Below are 12,823 nucleotides of genomic sequence, written 5' to 3'. Positions count from 1 at the left end.
TGGTAATGAGGCATTGTAAATTATCTTTATACTCTTATTTAATTTTTGAACCACATATTAAAAAGCATAAAAATTGTTATATCTTTGAATAATAACCCTACTTATAGAATTATAGCCAGCATAAATAATCTAAGCTATGTAAAAAGCTGTATCCCCCAAAATGTTAATCATGGTGCTAATTGTAATGGAAAAAAGTGGAAATAATCATAGTGTCAAAGAAGGTGCCCAATAAGGGATGAACACCCACAATATATAAAGAACTGCTACAACTCAACAACAGAAACCCAATCCAATTCAAAAATAGGCAAAGAACTTAATAGACATTTCTCCAAAGATATGCAAATGGACATTAAACACCTAAAAGAGGCTCAACATCACTAACCATTAGGAGAATGAGATATTAGCACTCATTAGGATTGCTACTATTAAAAAAAAAAAGAAAATAAGTTCTGGAGAGGATGTGGAGACATTGGATCTCTTATGCATTTCTGGTGGGACTGTAAAATGGTGCAGCTACTGTGGAAAACAGGTGGTTTCTCAAAGTATTAAACATACAATGACTGTATGACCCAGCAATTCCATTTTTAGGTATATACCCAAAAGAACTGAAATCAGGGACTCAAACAGACACTTGCATACCAGTGTTCATAGCAACATTATTCACAATAGCTAGAAGGTAGAAACAACCCAAAGGCCCATCCACAGATGAATGGATGAACAAAATGTGGTATATACATACAATGGAATATTATTCAGCCTTAAAAAGGAATGAAATTCTGACCCAAGCTATAACATGGATGTGCCTTGAAGACATTAGGCTAAGTGAAATAAGACAGACACGATAAGACAAATACTATATGATTCCACTTCTGTGAGGTACCTAGACTAGTCACATTCATAAGGACAGAAAGTAGAGTGGTGGTTGCCAGGGGGCTGGGCAAGGGGTGAATGGAAGTTACTGTTTAATGGGTACAGAGTTTGTGTTGGGGATGAGGAAAATGTTCTGGAGGTGGATGATGGTAATGGTTGCACAACATTGTGAGTGTACTCAATGTCACTGAACTGTACACTTAAAAGTGGTTAAAATGCTAAATTTTGTTATGTATATTTTACTACAGAAAATATATTTAAAAAATAGGTGCCTAGTTCAATAAATAATCTACATTTCAAAGAAGAGTAACCTGAAAAGTGCTGACCAATCAACCCCTCTGCTCTCCCTCCTCCCAGGAGTGACACATGCCGCCATCTGGGCAGCTTGCATCTCTTACCTAAGTGCAGCTGTTCCCCCTGAGCTGAGGACGTCTGCTCAGGGCATCCTGCAGGGCCTTCACCTGGGTTTGGGGAGAGGCTGCGGTGCCATGATCGGAGGCGTGTTAGTAAATTATTTTGGTAAGAATGGCTTTCTCTTTATGCCTTTTTTCTTTGATGAAAACATGATTTTTCAGCAACACCTCAATAAGCACTCCAGTTAGTACTGAAGATTGCCAGAAGCTAAACTCCAGTATTCATACTCTCTTTCTAGATTTCACGGTAGCCATGATTGTAAAACAGTGTGCTTAGGTTGTTTAGTCTGTAACTGTGCACACTCCTCTGACAAACAGCTTAATGGGATGTTACACAGATACTTCAAAGGAGCCAAACAATGAATAAGCACGTGTACTTTTGGCTTCAAGTAAGGTATCTAAACCTGCTGATAATAATGCTAAAGGAAAGAAAATCTGTCATTGTTCCTCCATCAGGAGATTCTGAACCAGAAGAATCTAACCATATGCTGGCTTTGGTAATGTCAGTACATCTATAACGATGTCTGTCTGTCTTGTCAGATCTCCCTTATTGGAAATATAGGGGCTGGGGTAGAAATGAGATTATTCTGCTCCAGGGATCTTAACTGCTCAGTCACCTATTTAAGGTGGGCTCAGGGATGTGTGAATTATAGCACTATTTGAGCTCTGCCATTCCAATTACAGATTAATGAAGCCATTTGTTAATAGTTGGGTAAATGGTCTTTATGAAGAGGAGAGCACCATTGTAAGTGAAAGGCACTCAGAGAAAATCCTTTATAAATGCAGTTTTATAACTGATCAATAACAGATCCAATACCAGCACCTGGGTCTCCTGATACCTACCCAGTCCTGTGTTTTTTCCATTATATGGAGATAATGGCCAGCCACTTTCCTCTGGTTCAGCCCAATCTGTGCTTCCTTTGCCCTGAAAACTTTAGAAGGTGACAGTTTTGGATGAGGGCTCTCTGCATTTCCTGGAATTGCTCTATAGAGAGCTCTGTTTGTTTCCACAGGGGCTGCTGCAACCTTCCGAGGAATTGGCATGGCCTGCCTGGTGATCCTCCTGCTCTTTGCCCTGATCCAGTGGCTGGCAGTGCCAGATGAGGAAGAAGGTGACCGTTCCCATTCTTTCTTGATGGGGAAGTCTACACATGTCCCTCAGAAACCCAGAAGTGGTTATGAAGTATACAATGGGCTTGCTTGTCTAGATTTTCTGAGTGGCATATTGATGACTTCATGTGTACCTTTGTTAGAAAGAAGCCATCTACTATGCTGAAAAGAATATTGGTTGTTTTAAGTAGCTTGAGGTTTTCTTGTTTTCTTTTATGGTACAAGGTACTAGGGAAGTATTGGTTTTAAATTTCCCTGATATTTTAAATGTTATTTCAAATTTTAGTCAAATATGTACAAGGCTGTATAGTAGTTTTACCACTAGGGATAGGGAGTGATATTCATCTCTATGCCTTTACCTTCATTTGGGAAAAAAGTCTAAACCTGAAAGTTGACGTTTTCCCTGAACCAGGCATGGCCTTTATTATTTAGGTCATTAAATATGAAATGTCCCATTTCAAATCAAAAATTTATTATATCTCAAACAAGAAGCAGTACAATTAATCAAAGTATGCACCTACATGGTTTTGCCATCTTAATGATAGCCTGTTTATGCCAGCAGTGAAGAAGCCTAGAGAGCAAGTGGTGGTGAAATTGTGAAAGGCGTTTTTCCACAGCTTGTTGAGAATTGAGTATTTTCCCTTGCAAGGAGTGGTCCAAAACCTGGAAGAAGTGGTAGTCTGTGCAAAGTCTGGTGCATACGCTGGATGACAGAGTTTCCAAGTCCAGCCTCTGTAGATTGAGCAGCGTTGTTTGTGTGACATGTGGTCAAGTGTTATCTTATGAGAGCATTGGCCTGCCTCTATTGACCAATCTCAGCTGCTTAATCACAGGCATCCTCATCATTTTGTCCAATTGGTTACAGCAGCCATCTGCTGTAATTGATTGACCAAGTTTCATGAAGCTGTATTACCAGTGCTTACCACCAGACACCATTAAATTTTTTTGATGAATATTCATTTTTAGACTGTGTTTTGGCACTTCATCTTTATCTAACCATTGTGCCGAACACTTGCATTGGTCACAAAGAATCCATTTTTCGTCACATATAACAATATGGTGTAGAAATGGTTCACCTTTATGTCGTGACAGGTAGAAATGGTTCACCTTTATGTTGTGACAGCAAAGAAAGGCAAGCTTCCAGACGATTTCTCTTCTGACGCTTGCTTAATTCATGCAGAACCCATCTATCCAGCTTCTATACCTTATCGATTTATTTCAAATGGTCCAATATTATTGGAATAGTGATGTCAAACCTTGCTGCTAATTCATGCTTAGGTTGAGATGGATTCACTTCCACTATAGCTTTCAGCTCATCATTATCCGCCTTGGCCTCAGGTTGCCCATGTGGCTCATTTTCAAGATTAAAATCAGTAAAATGGAACTTCTTAAACCATTGATGTACTATGCGTTCATTAGCCACATCCTTCCCACTTTGTGGATATTTTGGGCTGTCTGTGCAGCATTGGTTTCAAGGCAGAACTCATGTTAGAAAATAACAGATTCTTATCCATGGTTTCGCAAAAATTGCTCTAAAAAAAACTTTGAAAGATAATCACAAGCCAAACCGTGGGTTTGAAAGAATGAGGATGTACCTTCACAATAAAAATAAAACAAGAAGTGTTAAAGTGAAATGTCAGAGATACCAACTGTCAAACTTAGTATTTAAGGAAATCGGACATTTCATACTTAATAACCTAATAAAATTGTTATACAAGAAGGAGTTTATAGCAAATATAATCTGTAGATGAGAACAGGTTGATTCAACTTTTTAATAAAAAGGCCAACCAGTAGAATGAAAATATTCTTACTCAGCTCTTGGTTCCCAAAATAGGGTTCATCTTCTTTGGATGCCCCCATCCTTTGAGGAGGTTTGGCCTCAGTCACCTGAAGTGCTTCCGTTAAGAGAAAACTAGCTTGTTACAGAAACCTCAGAGGCAAACCAATACTGTTTTTTCTCACTTTTGTTCTTTTATAACCCCAACTGGATCATATCCCTTACACATCCTCGGTCCCTGCCTTCTGTAAAAGGCCAGTAAAAATAGCTATCACATGGCTTTTCCTGTATTGATGCTTATCTTTAAAATTGTAATCCTGTGACTGGGCCTAAGGCAACACTCTCTGTAAACTGTGCCCCACAGATGTTACATCTAAGTTAAATGAAAAATAGAGTTCCTAAGTAAACATAAGTTAATTTCCATTAAGTTCTATAAGGCGACCCTCAAAGATCAACATCATGTTCATTTACTCAGTATTTGCACCAAGTAAAGAAGTCCTTGGTAAACAGCAATTTATTAATATTGCCAAGCACACTAGCATGGACTTATGGGATTGTTGGTTTATTTTATTTTTTTTTTACCTTTGTTTAAATATGTAGAAAACTCTGAAAAATGATTTAAATCTTATTTTCTTTCCAGACAAGACAATGTTGGCAGAAAGGATTCCTGTTCCCTCTAGTCCTGTTCCCATAGCAACTATCGACTTGGTGCAGCAGCAGACAGAGGATGTCATGCCACGCATTGAGCCCAGACTTCCACCCAAGAAAACCAAGCACCAGGAAGAACAGGAAGATGTGAACAAACCAGCCTGGGGGGTCAGCTCTTCTCCCTGGGTGACATTTGTCTACGCACTCTACCAAATCAAAGAGATGATGCAACTGACAAGAGACAACCGTGCTTCTGAGATACAGCCTTTACAGGTAAAGTTCCTCTGCTGGGTCAGCAGTACTACCTGTCCCTGAAGATACCTTAAATAGGCCCAGTTGATTTAATTACTCATCTTTCATTCAACAAGATTTATGGAAAGTCTGGTGGGGGAAATAGACATGTAAACAAATAATTTCAGTACTCTGTGAGAAATGCATTATAGAGGTGTATACAAAGTCCCATGGAGGGAAAATTCTGCCTTACAGAGTTGAGGAAGGCTTCACAGAGGACATGATTCTTTTATTTCTTGAAAGAAAGACGTAAATCCCTTCTGATCTTGTATGTTTCATTAAAATTTCAGTGTTGATAGTATTTTTTTAAAATTTCAGCGTTGATGGAATACCAGTTGCAGTGAAACTATATGGTTCTTGCCTTTGGGGACTATATTCATTCATCTCTGCAATTCCAAAATTCTAGTGGGGGCATTATAACAGGACCACGGTAAATGTTTGTTGAGTTAATTAATAATCTCAGCCACAGTATGGGTCTGGTAGAACACCTAACTCATTGGAAATATGGTTGTACAGGTGGCCTCACATGAAAAATAAAAAGTGTGATTTTTTTTTTTGTCCCTAGAGGAGTGGTCTCTCCTGAGTAGAGTCAAATCATACTGATAAAACAGCATGGATAATTATATAACTAATGCTGTATGCTGACTTTGGAAAATGAGTATGACTTCTATGAATAGTTTCGGCAAAGTAATAAATCCAGCTTCCCCTTTTTATATTAATCACTCCCTTTTACTTGGTAAGTCGTGTCAGCTCTATGTCTAGGGTGGCTTCAGAGTACACATAAGAAAAAAATAAAGGGGAAAGACTTCAAAATAAAAAGTAAGCTGGGTGCAGTGGCTCATACCTGTAATCACAGCACTTTGGGAGGCCGAGGTGGAAGGATCGCGTGAGCCCAGGAGTTCAAGATCATCCTGGGCAACATAGTAAGACCCCATCTCTACCACAAATAAAAAAATAAAAACTTAGCCAGGTGTGATGGCACACGCCTGTAGTCCCAGCTACTGGGAAGGCTGAGGAGGGAGAATTGCTTGGGCCTTGGAGTTCAAGGTTGCAGTGAGCTATGATCATGCCACTGCACTCCAGCCTGGGCAACAGAATGAGATGCTCCTCTCTTTAAAAAAAAAAAAAAGTAATTGGAGTAATTTCCCTTTTAGGAAATTTGTTGAACTACCTTAATTAAATTTATTTTGACTTTGTAAGCTAACATAAAATGTTTGTATAATTTTAACCAAGTCTGGTTCTTCACTGAGAACCATATACATGCAGGTCCATGCGTGATTCTATTTATTAATTTATCAAGATAATAAATTGACACGAATTTGATGAGAGGATGATTGCTGCTTTAGTAGCCATGTTTTCATAACTTTGTGTACTCATCCTCATTTTCACTGAAGCCTGTTAGGCTTAACAGCATTAAAAATTTTTTTTTCTGATATATTGAGACTAATAAAAACTGTCAGATAGTTATCCCTAAGAAGAAGTCATTATTCTAAGTTTTTTTTTCACATTTTAGAATCAATCACTGAAATGAAACTTTCTTTTTAGTGTTCAGCTATTGGAAGTGATGGCTACAAACTTGAAGGAAAAGTCATTTAAAAAAAAACATGTTTCCTGACTTATAAAACCAATATGGCGCTTTATAGAAATTGCTGCTGGTAATGTGCTAGAGTGAATGTGTGTATTCATGGTTATTCACAGGTGGTTATATAAGTGCTTATTTATATTCCCTTTTTTACATGGATGTTCTGACTTATTTAATTTTTAGTGCATATTTTCAAATCCCAAATGTATATTAGGACTCTTAATTACAGGACATTCATTGCCTGGCTCTGCCTCCAATGCTAGAATCCCTTATTTTCTTGCTATTAGATGAAGTGTCTTCTGGCTCTTGACCTCTGCTGTCTGAGCAATGGACCTGAGTTTCATTTATTCTGTGGTGCTTGCTCAATGACTTGCCACATGGCTGGGGGTGCTCAGTAGATATTTGCTGATGTAAATTGTTTGCGCAGTAGTCACAGGCATTTTGGCAGTAATGTTTTTTTGTCCACAAGATAAGTCTGCTTATAGTGTTTGTGTTTTTCATGCGGCTCTGGCAGTTGCACATAGGAAAGGAGATGAAAGGTAAGACATTCTATCCTTATTCCTCTATTACTTGGTCCCTGAAATGGGCACTTCAGGATGATCTCCCGATGTTTCCTGTACTTTACTTGAAAGCATATAAAAAATTTGGATTTAATTGCTATCACTGACCATGGGGCATCTCCTATTTTTTTCCCTCCAGGGGACCAGTGAGAATCGGGAAGGTTCTCCAGCTAGTAGAGCCCGGCCTGTCCCATGTGAGTCTCACTCTGACCCATCTAGAAACCAGCCATCCCCTGACGCAGCAGCATCTCAGACACAGACTAGCCCCCCTCACCCCAGTATGGACCCGTGCGTGGAGGAGAGTGAGGAACAGCAGGCTCAGCCAGCTGCGGGAGGACACTGAGGGCATCCTGCTCATCTCATACCCTGCATGGAATTGGGCTCCTCGGCCAGGACACAGGGCCAGGCCCCCAGTGAGGATACACTTCCCCTGGGAGGAGCACAGCACTGCATACGCTTCTAAATACCCAAGCTCATTAACATGGAAACACACATACACAGGAGCTACAGTACATACTGGCAGGAAAAGGTAAACTTCTATAATCCCATTGGAATTACAACAGGGAAATGGAGTTCAAGGAGGACTTCCAGTTCTTGGTTGGTTAGGCTAAGGACAACAGGCTTCTCTGCCAGTGCAGTTGGAGTTGAAACCAGCAGTTACACTAAGTGAGCAGAGGGAGCGAAAGTGTTTCAAGGTGAATGTTGATATGGTTTCCCTCTTCTGATTATTTATTCTAATTATTTGGTTCTTAATGCAAATTGGGAAGAAATAGAATACATCTGTTTCACAAAAACACAGTTTTGTTTTTCTTGGAGAGGACCATTTGAAAAGTTATAAGACATATTTAAAAAGCAACCAGATAGAAGTTAGTATCACATATGCTTTCTGTTGAAAAAATAAAAGTTTCCTCAGAAACTTTGCATATCTCTAGCAAATATATTTTTATATGTGTATGGTATACAATGAAAATAGTCAATTCTTTGAGCAACAAAAGCTGTTATTGACTACTACAAGCTAAGCTGAGCTTTAAAATGCCTTTTGTTTTAAATGGGCTTTGAGAAAGACCAGAAATGAGGGAATATCTCAAATAAACCAACCAACTCAGTATCCTATAGCTTGATAGACAAGGGTTTACTAAATATATTGATACTGTAAATAGCCGCTAGTGCTATTTACTGTTTTATAGTGATCTGGGCTCTAATTAGCTGATGGAATAAAATAAAAACATCTCTGAATTCCTAAGAGTTCTTTTAATTAAGCAGCACTATTTACAAATAACAGTATAAGATTTAAGTGCCTGGGGGAGGGATATAATTTTAAAAAATTACATATGGGTCAGTTTTGTTTTGGTTTTGGTGAGGAAAAGGTGGTTAAATAGGAAACCAGGGATGGGAAGGATGGCAATAAGAAGTAACTGTACTTTCCAACAACTAAAGAAAGAAATCTGAGTATTTTCTTTCCCATGAAGACATAGTCAGACACTGGACAATTCAGATATGGGTGTGCACCTGTAAATACTACAACTACAGTCAGAACAATGGCTGTGTGAATCACACGTAATGCTTGCTGCTGAAAATGAAAGCGAGGTTCCTAGGAAGCCTGAGGGGAGGCAACGTAGCATTAGCTGAGTGAAGGTGAGTTATACTGTGTATGATAGCAGTGGATGAGCACAGGAGGGGAAAGGAAAGAACAGAGTTAGAGAGGAGCAACTCACCTTCCCCTGTGGCCTGATCAGGCAGGATCAGTTGTAAAGTGAGGGCTTCCCCACGAGCCCATGGTTCTACCCAATACTGCATCTGGGAGAAGAAATTCTACACTTGGATGTCTAGCCTCACCGCAAAACACAGCTTAAAAATAAAAAAACTGAAAGAAATGGAATTAAGCAAAAATAGTTATTTTTTTGCACTTGAACTGAAAAGTACTGTACTGTAAATTATCATGACTCATTTTAAGTGACCTTTAAAATCAGATGTATTTATTATGCTTGTATAATTATAGAAATACAGAAATGGGTGACAGGCTGAACCTCACCTATGAATGTACAGTATGTGGAATTGTGAAACTGACTGTAGGAAGTCAAAAACTTATTCTGTATCTTGTGTTTACAGTTCTGATTTATTTCTTTGAAAAGCCTGCTGTTTTGGAAATGCATAGTTGACATGTTGAAATAAAAATAAATACCATTTTTAAATATTTCTTAAATGATAAAGATGTGACCAAACAAATAAAAGTCCTTTACTCTGTAATGAATGAGACCAAATTCAACACACCTTTGTTATGGAACATTTACTGTGACAGCAGATTCAATATTGCAGTAATTTCCAGCCTTTTAAGCTGACACATTCATGGGTTTGTGGACTCTGTGACTTTCTTCCTGTCCTCAAAGTGCCATATGCTACTTTAAAAAATATTAAAGTGCATTCAAATTAAATTTTGATTTGAGAATTTTATAACCCCTCTTGAGATCCCTGGAAATACCCAGGTGTGTCATGAAGCCCAGGCTGGTAATCACTGCCTTAAGGACTCATTTCCTACTCTTTCCCCTGTGATTATAGTAACAGAAATTACCCTAGAGCGCTGAGTTTGTATGGATCCAAAGAGATTAGTTGCTAATTATTAAACTATTCCTCAAGTCCTTAAGAAGAATTGTCCAACAGGCAGTAAACCTCATAAAAAGCCTAGGGAATTCATAGGAAGAGCAATCCTGCTTTACTGGCTAGTTAATCCTGCCACTGGCCCCATGAAGCAGATAGTTGGCTAGAAACTTCCCTGTGACTGCAGTTCCTTCCAGTACTGCTAGGGTGGGGGCTGCTGGTGGTGCTGGGGACCATTACGTAAGCAATATTTCTCCCAGACGATCTGGAGTTCTGCAGTGAATCTGGGAAAAGGGGAACCACATCCATGGATACTGGGTGCTTGCTATGTGCTAATGAGACTATGATTTTGTCATTACAAAAACTGTAGGTGGTACATGTCACTGTCCCAATTTTAACCATGAGGATTCTGAAGCTAACAGTTTAAGTTCTGGGATCAAGGTCACAAAGCCAGGATTCAAGTTCAAGTCCTGATGCCAAAGTCAGTCTGCCCAGCACCTTCCCCCACCCCAGGAGGAGGGGAGGCCGTTCCCTGCTTCTGTTGTGGGAGAGCAAGCCATAAAGAGCCCTGGCCTGAACCATTCGTAGACATGCCTGATGCGTGTGTAGTTGTATTCCCATTTAGGATTTCTAGATATTTCCAGATTCCTAGACATCTGGCACCTTCAAACTCCTGATGCTTCATTGTGAGAATAGCAGACCCTTTACACTCTGCAGGTGACTTGATGGTTTGGGTACTCTCAGAGCTATGAGAGTCAGGAAGGGCAAGCAGACACACCCACAGCTCAGTACCACAAGGCAATGGCATTGTAGAATAGCACTATCTGATAGAACTTACTGGGAAGATGGACAGTTCTCTCTTTGCACTGTCCATTGTGGTAGCCACGAGCCACATGTGGTTCTTAGGCACTTGAAATGTGGCTAGTGTGTCTGAGGCATTAGAGTTCTAATTTTAAACTGCCACTTGTGGCTCATGACTACCATACTGGACAACACAGGTATAGAAGAAGAGATCACCTTTGGGAGATTGCTGGGCCTCACTTTCCTCATCGTCAGCATGACAGGGTGGAGTCTGAAAGTGTTATTCTGTGAAGAAGATGGCAGGCTTATGACAGAGCTGACTGTAGAGAAGAAAAAGGTGATTTTCCATTCAGAAGTTCTTCAGCTCTTTAGTGCATGAGGGCAAGACAAAGGCTACTTCTGAAGCCCCAAACCATGCCTGTGCTTTTGCTTTTTTTTTTTTTTTACTGGCAGGATCAACCAGGTATCATGCCTGTGCTTTTTTATCTATCAAAGCTTTAAGAATACCCGGCTTAAGAACTCCAGACTGTCAGGCAGTTGGGAGAGAGACTGGTGCCTAGATGGGGACAGAATACAGGGGTAGGAGAAAGGGGGAATGGTTTCTCAGGTCAGAAGGTAATTTACATTATGCCAGGACAAACTGTGGCTTATGATAAAGGTATAACTGGAAACTTACTGATGTATAGCATGGGGGAAAAGTGAGCCAGCCCAGGTGAGTACCTAACTCTCACCCAGCTCCCATCTGCTTTGGACAGCTAATATAGGACCTATTGCCCCACTGTGGCTCCAAGAAGGTCCCAGTTTTTAGAGGGCAACCCAGGGACCTTATAGTGCTGGGGTTAAGGATGTGGGCTCTGGAGTCAGCATGTTTGGATTTGAGTCCCAGCTCTGCCAGTGAGAACTTACATGTACATATTAACATAACCTCTCTGGGCCTCAGGGCTCTCTGTAAAACTGAGGTGATGATGGTATCTGCTTTCCAGGTTGGTTTGATGTTTAAATGAGATACCTGACACATAGTGCACCCTCCATAAATACTGCCGTTGTGTGGCAGAAAGCCCAAGGCAGGAATAGTGCTTTCTCATTTTCCAGGGCCTAGCTCTTAGTATTTTGTTAACATTTAAACCTATAATCATATTACATTCGTCCAGTCTACTGTGCCATGCTATATACAATTACCTATATCTAGTAATCTGTACAACCAAGCATTCAGTCCAACATGCGTTGTAAACATTAACCAGTTAGAGATATGAATTAGTTAAGAGATAAAATTAAGCAAAACATAAGTTGAAGAGGATGGAAAAAAATGACAAATAATGACAATTCCATAATGTGAAAACTCTGCAGAGATGGAGAGGTTATAAAAGGTTATAAGTTCCATAAGTTTCATTTTTCTTTTTCTCCTTATAAGTGTCAACAAAACTAAACTGAAGAACTCTATAATTATTTAACAAATTATATACCATACTCCCCCAAGTAGTCAGCTGAAGATGCTTTTCTTTTAAACTGTAAACTTATATTTGACAAAGGTTGGGAATTTTTTTGTTCCCTGAAAAGATCAACGGAGTTTCAGAAAAATAACATCTAGACCAGTGCTACTCGAAGTGCAGTCGTGGGCTGGTGCTGTCCATAAACTGTTGCTGGTGTGTGACAAAATAGAAATTAAGCATTTCAAAATGTGTACAGCAATATGACATTGCCTTGACATCATGGTCACTGGGCTTATATTTTGTATGTCTTTTAAAAAATTATTTCATTTTTCTAATTTGTTTTTAATGTATGTGATAAAAGTATTACTTGTGACGAACTGGGGGGAAACTAGTCCATCACCCAGTCTAAGAAGCAATGACCTGGACCATAGTCTGCAGTGTACACAGATACAAGGCACAGGATTGGCATGTGCACAGCATCGGCAGATATAGTCATCTTGTGAATGCCTTATCCATGGGGCTGTTTCCTTAACTGACTTTTTTAAAAAGATGGCAATATAAGTAGAAAGAACACAAGCCCTGGGAGCAGACACACTGGAGCTCTCAAATTCTTGATTATACCACTTTATATGTCCTTACAGTAACCTTCTCTTTCTCTGAGTCTTTCCTCAGCTGTAAAATGGAAATAATAATAAAACATGTCACAAACTGGTTATGAGCTTCAAATGAAGAGGCACAAGAGGTGC

At 39.5% G+C, this 12,823-nt stretch overlaps 1 protein-coding gene across 3 annotated transcripts in view; it reads left to right on the top strand.

Moving 5' to 3' along the window:
• Window positions 1-9,683, top strand: part of MFSD6 (major facilitator superfamily domain containing 6) — a 75,546-nt gene extending 65,863 nt beyond the window's left edge. For all 3 annotated transcript variants that reach the window (XM_045560342.1, XM_045560343.1, XM_045560341.1), the window contains 4 exons: window positions 1,228-1,389; window positions 2,297-2,395; window positions 4,811-5,091; window positions 7,391-9,683. In XM_045560342.1, the coding sequence (XP_045416298.1) occupies window positions 1,228-1,389; window positions 2,297-2,395; window positions 4,811-5,091; window positions 7,391-7,594 (746 nt within the window). In that variant the 3' untranslated portion in view covers window positions 7,595-9,683. The remainder of the gene's footprint in view (window positions 1-1,227; window positions 1,390-2,296; window positions 2,396-4,810; window positions 5,092-7,390) is intronic.
• The last annotated feature ends 3,140 nt before the right edge of the window (window positions 9,684-12,823 follow it).

Source organism: Lemur catta, chromosome 8 (genome assembly GCF_020740605.2).
Source record: "Lemur catta isolate mLemCat1 chromosome 8, mLemCat1.pri, whole genome shotgun sequence".
In the NCBI taxonomy this organism is placed as follows: domain Eukaryota; kingdom Metazoa; phylum Chordata; class Mammalia; order Primates; family Lemuridae; genus Lemur; species Lemur catta.
The sequence above is the reverse complement of the archived record's forward strand: the minus strand, read 5'-3'. Positions and strand labels throughout refer to the sequence as shown.